Genomic DNA, 15,352 nt, shown 5'->3' with positions numbered 1-15,352 from the left:
CCGCGCGCGCACTGACAAAAGCCGCGGCGGCGGTGCGTGCGGTGTCCGTGTCCAGCCGAGCGGAGCACGCGCCGTTCGGTCTCGGTCCAGTCCGCGTACGGTACGGGGGCCCGAAAACGTTTCGGCCGCGTGCGCGCGAACCGTGGCGCGCCGGCCCGGCCCGCGCAGCGAGCGTAGCGTGGGCGCACGCCCTCCCAGCGGGCTGTGCGACCGCGCAAAGCGAACGGCGAGTTCCTTCTTGGGATTTTTATTTTTATTTTTATATTTTGAAAATAAAAAAAATACAAAACTAGATATCGGTTTGAAAAAAAATACAAAAATATGCTATTTTCGCCCGTTGGAAAGGCCACATGTGATTATCGCCCTTCTAACAGGCTATAAGTTTAAAAAATAAACATGTTGTTTTTTCAACAGGTAATATATTAAAAAATCAAAAAACACAACGGTTCATTGCTCTCAAAATTTAAAAACATTATCTAAATAGTCATGATTTTTTTGAAAAAATTATGTTATACAAGATGCTATAATCTAGCTTAAAAAAATTCAACCAAAAATATTATATGTACAATGAGAAACAAAAATAATAATTTTTTAAGGATAATATAGTATCCTTTACACTGACAGTAGTTTATTTTTGTAACTTTTTAAACGGACTTCTAATGTTACAATTTTTTATTTTCAAAATATAAAAATAAAAAAGTCCCTTCTTGACGCAAGTAGGCCTGGCAACGGGTCGGGTCGGGTCGGGTCGGGGCCCCGTGGGTTTTAGACCCGGAGGGGGCGGGGGCGAGGGCGAAATTAGACCCGCGGGGGTCGCGGGTCGGGTCCCCGAAATGGGTTTGGGTCGGGTTCGGGGATAAATTATCACCCGCGGGGCTTCCACGGGGGCCCGAAGTAGTATGTGGCCCGTCACCGTGTCACGTCCGTGGAGGCAGCCGATAGCCCATTTACGTTGTAGCCTTGCAGGCCCGCACCCCGCACGCCTGGTCCCCGCGGGGTTCGAGGTCAGGTTCATTTTTGCACCCGACATGTGATTCGGGTTCGGGTCGGGTTTTTTATTCGGGTTTCGGGTCGGGTGCGTTCTGGCTGCACCCAGCCCCGCTGCCAGGCCTAGACGCAAGGCGCGAGACGCGTTCGGCCACCCCGGGCCGGTGGATTGGATAGGGGCCATCAGACTACTGCAAATTGGCCTCGGAGCTTCCGCTGGTAGCAAAGACGACGCTCACGTGAAACTTGCCTGGGACGGCTCTTGCTGCGGAAATGGCTCGTCGTCAGGTGTGATCCAACGTGCACAGCGGCGATTCCTTGCTGTGGTTGGCTCGCCTTGGGTGGCTCGGCGATTGGCTACTGCCCACTTGGTTCTTTTGTCGCCCGGAAGAGCTTGTGCTGTTTCTCTTTTCAATTCTTTTCTTCCTCCTACATGGCATGGGTGGACCTGATTCATGGGTACTCAGTACCCATTATTTTTTGCAAAAAATCAAGTATATGTAAAGTATATATACATGTGTATAGACTGAGATGTGCCGGATTCAGTTTTGAGTCTACATTAATGGCTCAATCTCATCCAATCGCCATCCCACAAGCCATGAGAGACTCCACCAGATCAGACCGAAACCTCAACTCCTCAAGTCATATTATCGTCGTCTCGTGACTCGCCTCCGCACACCAGATCGTGTCACCGTGAGCTCATGCCTATAGCTAGGGTTTAAAGCAAGGTCGCAAGTCCGCAGTGGCGTAACCCGCAAAGACACATATGCACCATGTTGGCAGGCGATGGCTGGACCAGCCGAGTAGCTGGTGGGTAGACGACATTTAGGCTGCGCCGACGAGCGACTAGTGGCATGACTAGGCATCCAGCCGACTAGTCATGATCCATCCTACCATCTAGTGCTCCACCGCTCTAAATGGGGTAGATAGGCAGTGCGGCGAGAGCACACGCCATAGGCAGCTTGCAACCAACTAGATGCTAGGACAAACTCCAGAGCCAAAATGAAAGGCGAACTGATTTAGCGTCAGAACACTCTTAAAATTTCCACTAATATTTATAATTTTGTTTTGTTCATCTGAATACACAAGATTATTCAATTAGATAGTTTATTTTTGTGTTAAATTTTCAATGTAACGTGCTGAAATCAGATAGCTTGCCATATAGACCTGTCAAGTTTCGCTAAGGTCGCTAGTTGTTAGTGTTGAAGTTTCTATGTATCGTGTTTATAGAGTGTGATTTTTTTAAGTCAAGGAAAATGATATCATCTAGCGTTTCAAGTCATAAAAAAACGTCAAGTTCAATTGTAGTTTTCTTAATTATTTTGTAATTTCTCTAAATTAGCTAAGATGTCGCTACGCTGAATAATTTATGTACTTCAGCTATACTATTATAAATTTATGATATTCTATTAAACATATTTTTTAAAAAAAAATGAATATCCATTTTGCGAATCCTCGATCCGCCACTGCTATAGGATGTCGAGTGACATGGTTTGGCAGGTTAAAAAACTAAAAAAAAAGTGGGCGCAATCAGGTTTCTCTTCAGGTGTCCGTCATCGCACATGCAAACCGGTACGGCAACCGAACACCAACCTCTTGGAAACTGGTGGTCGCAGTAGCTATCGTGGAACGAAAAATATATATGCTTGAGTTCGTTGACACTGAAAATGTCAAACACATATATAATGTATTCATTTTTTGTTAAACGAATAGCCATATTGTCCTACGTATGCATTGCATAGATGGCGTGATGCAGCTCTCATGATCACTCAACCATTAGGGACTTGACCTCTTGAAAATGGGTGCGATTTCGAATCATAAGATCTAGATCCAAGCGCACATGCTGCTGCCCGCCCCATGTGACCTCAATATGCACAAAACTGCCGTATCTGAAAGCCGTAGGATTTTACAAGTAACCTCACAAAACTCTGGTTTTGCAACTACTGTATCTTTTTTTAACACTAACATCCAACCAGGACCTAAAACTCCATTCTTTTCTTGTGGGAATGTTCTCTGAACCTTTAAATAGTATAAGATTTATCCAGAACCAACTGCTCTCGTACAAAATATCTTCAGGGAGTAAAATCCATCCTCAGCAAGGCTTCACTTGCTGGTTTTGGATTCACGCATGCACACGGACGCACCGGTGATCTGTAGCGCGTGGGAGTTTGTCACCACTGGCCACATGAATGACATGGGAAAGCTACTTCTTCCCCAGTGATCAAGTCATCCCTGGGACCAAAATTAGAAGAAAAAAGACAAGGAGGCGCGCATGACGGTATCTGACTGTCTGTTTGTTTTATCAGAGTCTGAACAGCTGCGACTCTCCACGCCACTGAAGAGCTCATCACCCCTCTCCTCTCGCCCAGCCCAAGGGTCCATCCATCTCCTCTGTCCTCCCGCACCTTATCTTGTTTAAATACCTGTACTTCTTGTGGAGAGAGAAGGGGCAGAGCTAGGAGAGGGGGGAGAGAGAGAAACAATATGGCATCGTCGTTGCAGCAGAGCCTGCCCGGCATTGGCTGCCGCAACATCTTGGCACGAGCGAGGGTGCAATGTCTGACAGCGGCGCCCCATGCGCCGCGTCTGCATCTTCTCCTGCATGTTAATGGCGGCAAGAAGGGTCATTCCCCCACCCTTAAGGCTGGCAATACGATAAGGTTAAGCCGGAGAAGGGACCTGTGCGTCATCGCTGAAGCGACCGCGGCGGCCAAGGTCTCACCGGCGTCGCCTCGCGGCGTCACCATCAGCGATGTGATTTGGCCTTCTGCTGGTGAGTCTAAAGCTTTGATGTTTCTTGCCCCCCGGCTGGTGTGTCCGGTTCTCTATCCTCTTGTTGGTAATTTCAGAGAGGTTCTTTTCATTTTCTCTCTCTCTGGTATGTTCTGTTTAGAGGTGATGGACGAGCCCGAGAATCGCTGGCTCACCCTTGTCTTGGTGCCTGTCAGATGGTGCCAGCTATTTCTTGTTGACTAACAAAGCCGTACGGAAGAGAGCCTTCCGTTTGATATTTTTGTTGCTTCAATGTTGATATCATGCAGGTGCATTCTTGGCAATGGCAGTACTGGGAAAACTAGATCAAATGGTGGCGTTCAAGGGAGTATCACTGACCATTGCGCCACTTGGAGCAGTCTGCTGCGTGCTTTTCAGCGCTCCAGACTCACCTGCAGCTAAGGTTCATAATCAGCACTAAAAATTTTTAGTTAGCCAACATTTAGACTTGCAAGTCATTGCTAGTAAAGAAGAAATAACCAACAATTGAGTTGGATATTACATTGGTTAACTTCATCTCTGGTCATAAAAAGCTTAGAATATTACAAATAAATCCTACATGTACAATTCATGCTACCCTTTCTATATCTTTTTTTTAGAAAAACATTGTATCATCCTTTTTTAAAAAGATTCGGTTTATATAAATGCAGGGCAAAAATTGTCACTCTTTTTCTCACATCATCATCATCATCATCATCATCATCATCATTATTGTTGTTGAAATGATCCATGAACTTCTACTAAAACATGATCAATATGTCCCACAAACAAACAAACATTTGGGGGCATTTGAACATCTTTCATGAAATCTGACATCTTCAATCCAACCAATCTGGTCAACCGTGGCCAATTTCAAGATAGCTGATGCCAGAGGTAAAAACAAATGAGACCTTAATAGATGACCTCCTTAGTGGCAAAAACAGAATGTTCACTAAAAAGTATGTAGCAAGTAGTAAATGGAATTCATGGAATTTAGCAAGGACTTAAGTGATTTGTTATTTCATTCTACTGTAACCCCAAAAGTATACGTTTCCTGAATTACATAAGGTTTTCAGCGTAGCACCCATTTTGAATTGATCCAAGACTGGAGAAACTTGTAACAACTCCTTTTGTCTTATAAAATATCAAGAGCTCTTGAGCTTCATCTATGATAATCAATTGTGACACTAGCAGCTGTGAAAACTTGCAGAAATATAATATGTTCGTTGCCCAGATTAGCTGTGCGGCTTTTGGTGTATTAGCCCTTTCATTGTTTGGGTCTGGCTGGTTAGCAAGAGGTGCAGCTCTTTCTGCCTGCATAGCATTCATGACCATCACAGGTTCCTCACATCCTCCAGGTAAAACTCCCAAGAGAAATTTGCAGTCTTGTTTTGTTGCCCAACTGTTGGTATTGCATCTGTTGTTTATTATTTCTGGATTTTTGCAGCTGCAGGCTTGCCCCTCTTGTTTATCGACAGTCCCAAGTTTCACAACTTGCAATTATGGTACGCTCTTTTCCCTGGAGCTGCAGGTTGCGTCGTTCTTTGCTTGATTGTAAGTAAACTGTACCTCATGCTTCCTGAAAGTACAGAAGGCTTAGTGCATAGAAAATAGAACATTAACCCTTACACTGCACTTTTTGCAGCAAGAGGTGGTAGTTTACCTGAAGAAGAACTTCAAGTTTTGATTCAAGCTGAGTGACTTCATGACTTCTTGTAGCAGCGGTTTCATTAATTATTCAATCATGTACTATAAATCACATGACCCGCATTTGCAAGAAGTTGAGAAAATGTAGATTTACTGTCACTTGGTTGGGTTTACTGAACAGAAAAGGAAAGAAGGAAAAATAGAAGAAAAAAAATTCAAGGTACTCGATCAAAGTTCAGAGCACTCAAATGTGAAGTACATACCAAATCAAAGTGCAGAGCACTCAAATGTCAAGTACATACCAAATTACCAATCTATCATTGAATGAAGTCTGACACTTGTGCAAAAAATTTCCTGCCTTCCTTTTTCTGGTGGCATTATTCATGTAATGTAATTGTGCATTTTTTTTAAAAAAAAATCAAGAATGTTTCGTGATAATCTCTTTTTGGATAAAGTCATTTATTCTAGAACAGAGTTGCAGTTGCATGCATACTTGCACAGTAACAATAATAACAGTTTGCATGCGAAGAGTACAACTCTGACCAACGATTGAAAAGGTTAAACTAAAAAAGGATTTAGAAATGGAATGTAGGTGTAAGGACACACAAAGAGAATCTTTGCAAAACTTACAGAAAGGAGATGTGCCAAAATTATACAAACTGATGACAGTTAACAGTTACATGGATCACCCTGTACTGGTCCTCCCCCGGCTTGACTACCTTATAAACTTTGCTAAGCAGGCGTTTTAAGTATCAAGAAAAAGCTACCCAGTTATCTGTGTCACAACACATCCCAGCCATCACCTCGGCTGTTAAAGAACCTCTTGGTAGTCAAATTCCCATAGATTTCTGAAAATATAGCAAGGCATTTGCTCCTAACATGATAATGTGCTTGTGTGTTTCGACTAATGGCTACTCCTGAGAACTTAGACATATCAATTGCCCAAGCCGGCTTCACATATTCTACCGTGCTCGTCGAGCTTGCATTTGCAAACAAGAAATTTAGGAGAACATCCTCACAATTGAAGAAACTATCGACAATCTGCCTTCCTGTCTGAGCCTCTTTGCTCCAATACCTCTTGAAGGCCAGCCGATGATCCATAAATGCTGCTCCCGTTAGTATGATGTTATAACCTCCTTTTTTCCGAGCATGCCTCTCATTGCGGTATTCTAGCGGCCTGCCCTCAGCAAGGCGTGGATAGTACCCAACAATTCTATCAGGGTGCTCCCTCCATACCTTGAATCCACGCTCTAAGTCATCACATGTCATCATGATATCATCATCGAGCTCCATAACAGCTCTTGTCTTAATTTCTCTGTCTATGTTGAATCTGTTGTTCAGAGTGTTCTTATTTTCAACTCTGACCCTCACAGGCACCATCGACTTCAATTCACCTTGCACTGGGGGTCGACCTTTGTTCCAGACAACAACAATCTCCCTCACTGATGCACATTTGGAGTAATGCTCCACAAACATCTTCAGATTCCAAAGTCGAGCATCATAGGTCATGGTCAACAATGTGAACTGTGAGTATCTTCCCTTAACAGGATATGGCTCTTCTGCACCATTGCCACCAAAGATGTAGTGAGTCCCAAAGCAAGTTAGGACCACTAAAATCAATGTTATCCCACCTATGTAAAGTTGGCCTTTCCAAGATCTGTAATAAATTCTTGAACCAATAAGAGATCCCAACTTGTTAACGTTGGAGATCAGCGAACTAAGCTTATGGTATAGAAAGAACTGCTGGTGTACATTGAAGGAGTCACTCCGTTTCTCAGTATGTGGTAGATACCATCTGAGTGGTAAGATGCACTTGATTGAACCAATAAGCCCACCAAGCAGGAGAACCAAAATGGAAGTAACGCCATAAAACATGTAGCCTAAGATCAGACGATGAACTGAGTCACCCGAGGGCACTCTGTCACCATCCATTACCCCAATCCAAAGTTTACCTATTGGAAGCTGTTGGACATCAAGGTGATGGGACCGTGCACCATTCCATGCATTTTGGCCCTTCAAAGGCTTTTCGAGGACAAACGGGACCTCAAATTCCTTGTATTCATTTGCTGTTAGGACTTCAACTTTGAACACTTTGATACTGTGGCCAGATCCAAAACCACGGTCTTTGCCTACGCGATAAAGATTACCATTGTAAATGAATGGCCTACCTCCATTTCTAGCACTCGACCTGTTGTACGTGTTATGAATTGAATTTTGCTTGTGCGGACTCCAAGGACCAAGAGGAAAGCTGCTGTACCAAATACAGACTTTTCCTGTCTTCTTTGCACCATAAGAACTAAAATCTGATCCAATGAGCCAATAGGAACCCTGGAAATTTACAATGACGGAGTCAACAAGTGGCTTCTCCAGAAGGACTTTTTCCAATTTCCACTTAAGGGGGAAATTTACAGCTCGATACAACCGAAGGTTTCCATTCTTGCCGCTTTCAGGCATCATGTAGATCTTCGAAGTAAGGAAAAGAAAGAAAGAAAAAAAGATGCGAGAAGCATTAGAACAAGAACTTATTGTCCAGGTCAATGATGCACAACTTCCTCCATGTGAAACAAATATTTACCTTGTTTTCGTAGCTAAACATATACGGATAAGAAAGGTGCCACTCCTCATCCAACACTACACCCAGCTGCTGCCATGTTGCACCGGCATCCTTGCTCACGGCAGCAGCAATGTCGCCTTGCGATGTAACAGGATTCTTGGTCTCGAAAAACATATAAATGGCATCCCCCTAATGACATTGTAGATTCAGATTCCAGGACTCAGGACAAACCGCTATTTTTCGAAACCACAACTGGGCATTCCAATTGCGCCATTGTGGTGACATCATCATGATTAGTAAGTTAACTCTGTATGGAATTGATAAGACATATTCCACATTTGATTGACTTCTTTTATAGTTTGCAAAACACATTTGATTGACTTCATTCATTTGTTCCGTACCGGCTTTGTAATCCCCTCCCTTATTAAAATGCTAAGGCTAGAAAACCAAGTAAAGCTACCTGGATGAAGAGGAAGGGGTTGGCGACGAAGCTGACGGGGAATCCGGCCTTCGCCACGTCGGCACACGTCACCGCGGGGTTTGCCACCGGCCACGCCGCTCCCGCGTCGCTGTTGATCCCCCACTGCGGCCACACGAACCAACTTATCGGCATCAAAGACGTGCCTTTTTTGAGGAGAGGAGAGGAAACCGGATCAATTAGGGGGATTGGTTACGTATTCGATGGGCTTGAGCGAGAAGGGGGAATCCCCGAGGAATACGCCGGCGGACCAAGACCCCTCGGCGTCAGGGCGGCAGCGGCGGGTGTCGGGCGGGTGCGGGAAGCCGGGGAAGGCGACGCGGGAGAAGGCGATCGCGGCGAGGGCGAGGAGCGCGAGCATCGCGGCGAGGTAGGCGGGCGCGGAGGGCGTAGGAGCGGGGTGCGGGTGGCGGCGCATCGCCGCCGCTGTCGACATTGCCGGCCGCGGGGGTGACGACGACGGCATCGGCGGCGGTAACTCTAATCGCGAAAGAAAACAGAGCTCGCTGGAAGCAACGCGTTAGTGCTCGCGAATCGTCGGGCGGCCCCCGTCGCAGGGCGGTTTACGCGGCTCAGCGCGACGGGCGCGTCGTGTTCACTCTCTTCCCGGTGCGTTGGTTCGGCGGCGGGTTGGCGACGGCCCTGTTTGTGTGTTTCGGCCTGGTTTGTTGTCCCGGGTGTATCGCGGCTGCCCGTTTGGGTGTTTCGGCTCGGTTTCCCTCCTTGGACCTGTCGTCATGCCGTATCCTCCGACTTCACCTCTTTTAAAGTTCTTATGACATTTAAAAACAGTTCGACATTTAAGATTAAATCTTAATTTTATTAGAGTTAGTATTTTTTCTGTTAGCTATGCACCATTTTTCGATTTCGTAACTAGTTTAACATTTTTCAGTTACTTATATAACATTTTTCAATTTGTTACGTAACATTTTCGGTTTAAAGTAAAGGCACAGTGACTTTAAAAGAGGATCATGATTTGTCTCTTTTGAGGAAGCTGATATGACCTCTTTGCTGCTTGTCTTGCCTCTCCTTCTTCTCTTCCTTTAGCAGGAAGCTTCTTCTAGCGTTAATCGGTTTTGGTTTTCTTGTTCTCGCTATGTTATGTTTGTTCCATGGTTTTTGTGAATTGCAGCATGATTGTATTGCTACGGGGTTTTGTTGTGTTGGTTTGGTGTTGTTCCCTGGTTGATTAGGTGGGGACTGTTCTTAGCTACAATTTGTTGCCTTAATAGTATGGGCGAATACTAAACAGACCACATGCACACCTTCCTGGCAGTCGGTCGCAATGTTTAGGCAAAATTGTTCTATGTTCCAACCAAACGAGCCCTTAGTTCATGGCGGTCTGTTGAGTTCTTTCTCCACTTATTTGTTTGCTCCTGGCTAATAGTGTGGCCTTTGTTTTCCTTTAGGTGCGGCGGGTGCTGTTGGTTCGGCTAGAGTTTTGGTCGAGGGGCCTTCAGCCCTCTTGGGTACTTCACGATTTAGGGTTTCATAATATTTTTCGGAATGTGTGTTTATGGATTTATTATCCTGGTGCTTGCTTAAACCGTATGCTATAAAGCCATCTCCAAGGGCTTTTCTTCGGGAACGAAAATCCCGTCGTGAAGGGATTTTTGTTTCATTCAGCGTTTTAACGGTTTTTCTTCATGGTTTTCATCATGAAAGAATTTTTAAGGTTATTCCTTTCAGGACATGATTATCTCTTCTTTCCCTCCGCGATTCCCCTCGAAGGGAAGCTGTTGGAAATGAGAGAAAATAAAAGAAATGAGAATGGAAAAAGAAATCAGAAAGGGAATGAAATAAAGGAAATATAGTTGGAGATAATCTTATTATGCTTACACGTAGTTTGGAGATGTGTACTGGTGGCATGGCGTAAGGATGTGGAGTGTTGTGTTATTATATGTTGTTGTGCAGCCTGTGGCGGATCTGCTCCTCTCTCCCTCTTTATTATTTTCTTCTTCGTCTCCCTCATGCATGACAGAAAATTTATTAGGGCCTTAGAGGGGTTCCTATTAGCTACGGAGCAGTAGGGGCTGATGATCCACCCCTTGGTATTACTGATGCATATTTAAGTTTCCTGGTTGTGTTCGAGAATATCTCAGTTTCAATACAATTACCAATTCATCAAAATAGCCTTCTGATTTTGAATGCTTTACCCATCAGAATTCTTAAATGCGATTGTGATTAACAATTTCTCATAGCATCGTCTCTCTTTGAAAACCGGTGTTGCAGTGGTGCTTCTTAGAAATATTAATCAGTCAGCTGGACTTTGTAACAGCACTCGGTTGCTGATTGAAAGGCTAGGTGATCGTCTTTTGGAAGCTCGAATAATGACCGGTACTCATGTGGGCGATGTGGCATGCAGACCTCGGATTATTTTAAATGGAACTAGCCCAAATGGCCTTTCACATTGCAGGGGCGCCTGTTCCCTGTCAGGGTTTGATATGCAATAACAATAAACAAGTGCCAAGGGCAGGCATTGAGCAGGGTCGGAGTTTATCTTCCAGAACCAGTGTTCACTCATGACCAGTTCTTTGTCGCCGTATCTTAGTTTTCATAGCGCCTTTTTTTTTATGGTCTATGAGCTCCTTTTGATTGCGCATTTCCACACATTCTTTTGTGATCTCTCGCTTTATGCCACCTTAATCTATGTGTTCTCTACTGTGGGTTGGTTTATGATTTATCGGCTCCTTTGGATCACGAATCTACATACATTTTATTTTTGTTTTACCTTTTATGCCACCTCAGTCTATATACTGGCCACTGTGTAATATAACGATATTTGCTTCCCTTCATGTTGGAATCTTACCTGGTTCAATGATGTCATTATATGCTTTGACCTGAATTTCAACGCTATTTTCTGTTATTCTAACATGTCGGTTTCAGTTCCTGCTACTTTGCCCATTTTTTTAACACGCAAAAGCTTTACGCGTCAACTTTACAGAAGAATGGCAGCAAATGTATCAAGTTTACCATGCACATAGGCCGAGCACAATAGGTGGACACTTTAGGTTGTAATTACCTAGAAATTAAACAACATCACAAAAAGAGAATAGCAACAACATCCTAGGGCCAGAGCTGTCTCAACTGGCGTCGTAGATGATAAGCATACAATTATCTTAAAATAGAATTTAAAATGAAAGATTTAAGTAAAATCAAATTATGTTTAGGTCTATAACTTGATCATCTTTTCTTAGTAATACGTGTACACTATTTTGCATATATCCAAAAGATATTGGAAAAATTCAATATGGATAAAGCATATCCATAAAAACATTTATGGTAGTTAGATTTCTTAATATGGAAAAAATTCATCAAGAACTAGGGATAATGATGAAGAGATATTAGGATGTGAAGTTTCGTATCTCAGTACCATTATATCACTAATTTATCTTATAAGTTACACCGGACTTGATATTGCATTTGCAATGAATTTACTAGCTAGACATAATGTAACTTCAACAAAACAAACGTGCGGTGAGAGGACAATACAAACCTGAGCAAAAGAGTCCCGCAAGCGTGCTCAAAATTCAGGCAGCCCGATACCAACAGAGCCTCAGGTGCTACCGTGATCACAAGGAGTGGGAGCGGATACTGGTCGTAGATGACCTCAACCTCATACGAGTCAGGGAATAGCGCAGGTCGTAACAAGCTCTTTCTCAAGAGGAAGGGGACCTACAAAGTGGTCTGCATTTCCTGACTTGACACAGTCGATTTAGCCACAGAGGCCGCCCATAAATTACACAAATTTGTGGAACACGAGTTCTATGTGTAAGGCTACTCGAAGATGAGCATGTTTTTCTATTTTATAGGATCTTCTGGGCTTGTAATGTGGCTTGTAAGTTTTTTCAAATTCAAAAATTAGACTCTGTTTTGCAGGATAACCTGGGTATGAACGGTCTCACTAAATGGTAAGTTTTTCCGATTAATAGACTTTTAGGATATGTAGTTTATTTTTATACAACATATATGTTTTGTTCTACCCGATCGATCATATCAATTGAGTGGGAGTCAAAATTGCTGCTCGTGCAGTGTCGAAGGTATGGGCGTCCGAGGGATGATGACCATGAGGCCACAACTCCTAGATCGGGTCAAGCGCTGGTCGCCCCTGAAGGACTTGTCGTGCTAAGGACCATCTTAAGCACCAGGAACCTTGCTAGCGAGCACCCCGGGCCAAGGAATTTACATGAAGAGAAATTTATATGAAGACTGGTCCTTTCATTACAAAGCGACCACCCGGGTAGCTCCCAGGGGCTGTTTCTAAATAGTCTATTCAGTACACACAGGACCAAGATTTGCTATGCGTTAGTGGCACACCCACAGAGCAACGGATAAGTCGAAAGGCCAAATGGGATGATACTGCAAGGGATCAAAATATGTGCCTTTGATCAGCTTAAAAGCTATTCAAGGCGTTGGGTGAACGAACTACCCACAGTACTCTAGTCGTTGCGAACGACTCCCAGTAGGACTATGACCGAAACCCCTTTCTTCCTTATTTTTGGCGCAGAGGCAATGCCTCCCTCCGAAATCACCTTTCAATTGCCTCGAGTGGCCAACTACTCGAACGACGACTAGGTGGCGTTACGAGAGGATGATGTAACCTGATCAAAGAGTTCCACGAGCGTGCTCTAATTCGAGCTGCCTGATATCAGCAAAGCCTCATCCTTAGGCAAATTTAAAATAAGGACGATCTGAATAAACTCTCCCCCAAGTGGGAGGGGCCCTACAAAGTGGTCGATATCATCAGACTTGGTGCGATCAAGCTAGCCATGGAGGGTGGCTGTGCATTACATAACTCCTGGAACATCGACCTGTTGCGCAAGTTCTATGTATAAGGTTGCTCGGAGACGGGCATGTTTCTCTATTTTGCAAAACCTTCGGGACGAGCGTGGAATATGACTTGTAGGTTTTTAAAAATTTCAAAAGACCAAACTCTCTATTTTGCAGGATTTCACGACCAACAACAGACCTCTGCCAGATTGACTCTTCGACCACAGTACATGACAACGCTCGACGACCACGAAGTTCAAACAACCAGATGGTCGAGAGCTCTAGAATAGTGTGGGATCGCTGCTCACATGATGTAAAAGGTACGAACGGCTCAGGATAACGACCACAAGACCATAAGTCTCCACACGAGTCGGGCGCTAGTCGCTGCTGAGAGACTTATCGTGCTAAGGGTTGTCATGCGCTTCGAAAGCCTAACTAACGAGCGGAGAGAAACAATCAAAGCCTACTCGCCATGATAACACAGTGAAAACTCTCTGAACACTCCGAACAGTGGTTCAGACCAGACGGTTCAAAAACAGCAAGACTCATGTATAGTCTTTTGACCATCGACGAGGCCATCATAAAGGGTTGGAACATTTTTCATTCATGGAAAAAAAATTAGGTTACATGCGGCATAATTACATTTGATCAGACTAACTATCCTATTACATGCTTGTTCTTTCCCTCTTGACTCGCGTGTCTGGCGTAAAGTTGGCATAAAAGTTCCGCTAACTCTTGCAAGTCATAAGGATTCACCAACTCCAAGAATTTAGAAGTATGTGGACCCCTACTTGTCCTTGAATGAGTCGAGGAACCTCTTATACTCTTCCTTGGTCCAGCAGCTGGTCACCGCAGGAATTAGACGACGGTCTGTGTAGGGGCCAGGGAGGGCGGCTGATGCGAAGACCATGCTGGAGTTGCTGACCGGCGCTGGCGAACCCCATTGACCCTCCTTTTGCTCCTCCTTCGCCTTCTCCTTTTCGTCGATCTCCTTCTCCAGAAGGTTCCAGTCGACCTTCTCCTCGTCATCGAAGATATCGATAACCTCGACCAAGGCAACCGCTCGCGCCGAGGATCAAGTGAGAGCGGCAGGAGGAGACCCTCTTTATAGCGAGGGAAGCTCGATGGCAGCTGGCTCCAACCTTGCGAGTAGGTCCTTGAGATTATTTGCCCCCGGGGGCACCTTAACAAGCGAAGCTGGCATCAGAGGCGACTCGACCCTTGCTAAATCCTCCAAAATCATGGACCCTCCCGATGAAGAATGGGAGGAGGATGCCATGATCCACAAGGAGAGTTGCCTTCTTGCCTTGCAAAAAATATCGATGGGTGGCCGGCTAGGTATACTCTTGCTTTTATAGCTCGTCCAACCATTAGTTCACGCCTAGGGTGGAAGACGGAACCACTGCGAGAAATGCCCTGTGTTCCTATCGTTTACTACCTAGGGGGCTCATGGCCATCTCCCGATCAAACCCATGCATGTGGCGGCATCTAGGCACCAACACCTTTGTGTTTTTATACACATCTCATCATGACACCTCAGTCTAGGGAGTACTGAGGAACCTCACCCGACACAACAATCCAAGGGGGTGCGCATGGGGAATCAAAAGTCCCTGAGGCCCGGTGACAATTAATATCTCTCTCTTTTTCTCAAGACGCTTAACCTCCCCACATGGTGTGAAGTACATAATCAAACTCTGAATGCTAACGACATCGACGACCACTCTCTGGGTGGACTATGTTCCCTCGGGGCCTAAGTGATGTGACTAGACCTAACCACGACCACGTGGAAGCTTGGGGGATACTGTCGGAGTATTGAGTAAGGGGGTTGTCGGTGTATCAGGAACCAGGGGTCCCTGAGTCCCGAGACCGGGCCGGCCATCCGCCACGCGTCACCATCCCGCGAGGTCCACCCTGCAAGATAAGAAGAAGCTAAGTCCCGGGAGAAGGTGCTCGGGGCTGCCGCCTCTGGTTCCCGAGCACCCCAGTTCCCCGATGATCCGCAGAGTCCAAGTACCGGGAAGGAAGTACTCGGAAGGGTTCTCGCTTACCCCCAAGTACTGTAGTCCCTCGATGATCCAAACAGCCAAGTGCTCGGGAGAGAGTGCTCGGGGCTGCACGTGGCAGCCCCCGAGGACTCGGTTCCCCGAAGGTCTCCCCCAAGTGCT

The 15,352-nt window shown here is 45.1% G+C and overlaps 2 protein-coding genes across 3 annotated transcripts; one reads left to right on the top strand and one right to left on the bottom strand.

Annotated features, from left to right (window-relative positions):
- The first annotated feature begins 3,356 nt into the window (after positions 1 to 3,356).
- On the top strand, positions 3,357 to 5,714 carry LOC133913046 (uncharacterized). 2 transcript variants are annotated; one of them, XM_062356079.1, is made up of 5 exons: positions 3,357 to 3,760; positions 4,029 to 4,162; positions 4,973 to 5,096; positions 5,186 to 5,292; positions 5,384 to 5,714. In XM_062356079.1, the coding sequence occupies exons 1-5, from the start codon at positions 3,472 to 3,474 to the stop codon at positions 5,423 to 5,425; spliced, it is 696 nt and encodes a 231-aa protein (XP_062212063.1). In that variant the 5' UTR covers positions 3,357 to 3,471; the 3' UTR covers positions 5,426 to 5,714. The 2 variants fall into 2 exon arrangements, with proteins under 2 accessions (XP_062212063.1, XP_062212062.1); XM_062356078.1 differs by having other exon boundaries at positions 3,377 to 3,760; positions 4,949 to 5,096.
- Positions 5,715 to 5,980: 266 nt separating this feature from the next.
- Positions 5,981 to 9,108, bottom strand: LOC133913045 (glucosamine inositolphosphorylceramide transferase 1-like). Its single transcript, XM_062356077.1, has 4 exons — positions 8,614 to 9,108; positions 8,400 to 8,522; positions 7,961 to 8,128; positions 5,981 to 7,848 (listed from the first exon to the last, which is right to left on the bottom strand). The coding sequence occupies exons 1-4, from the start codon at positions 8,881 to 8,883 to the stop codon at positions 6,166 to 6,168; spliced, it is 2,244 nt and encodes a 747-aa protein (XP_062212061.1). The 5' UTR covers positions 8,884 to 9,108; the 3' UTR covers positions 5,981 to 6,165.
- Positions 9,109 to 15,352: the final 6,244 nt, after the last annotated feature.

Source organism: Phragmites australis, chromosome 3 (genome assembly GCF_958298935.1).
Source record: "Phragmites australis chromosome 3, lpPhrAust1.1, whole genome shotgun sequence".
NCBI classification, from domain to species: Eukaryota; Viridiplantae; Streptophyta; class Magnoliopsida; order Poales; family Poaceae; genus Phragmites; species Phragmites australis.
Note: the sequence above shows the minus strand (reverse complement) of the source record. Positions and strands in the feature narration are given on the sequence as shown.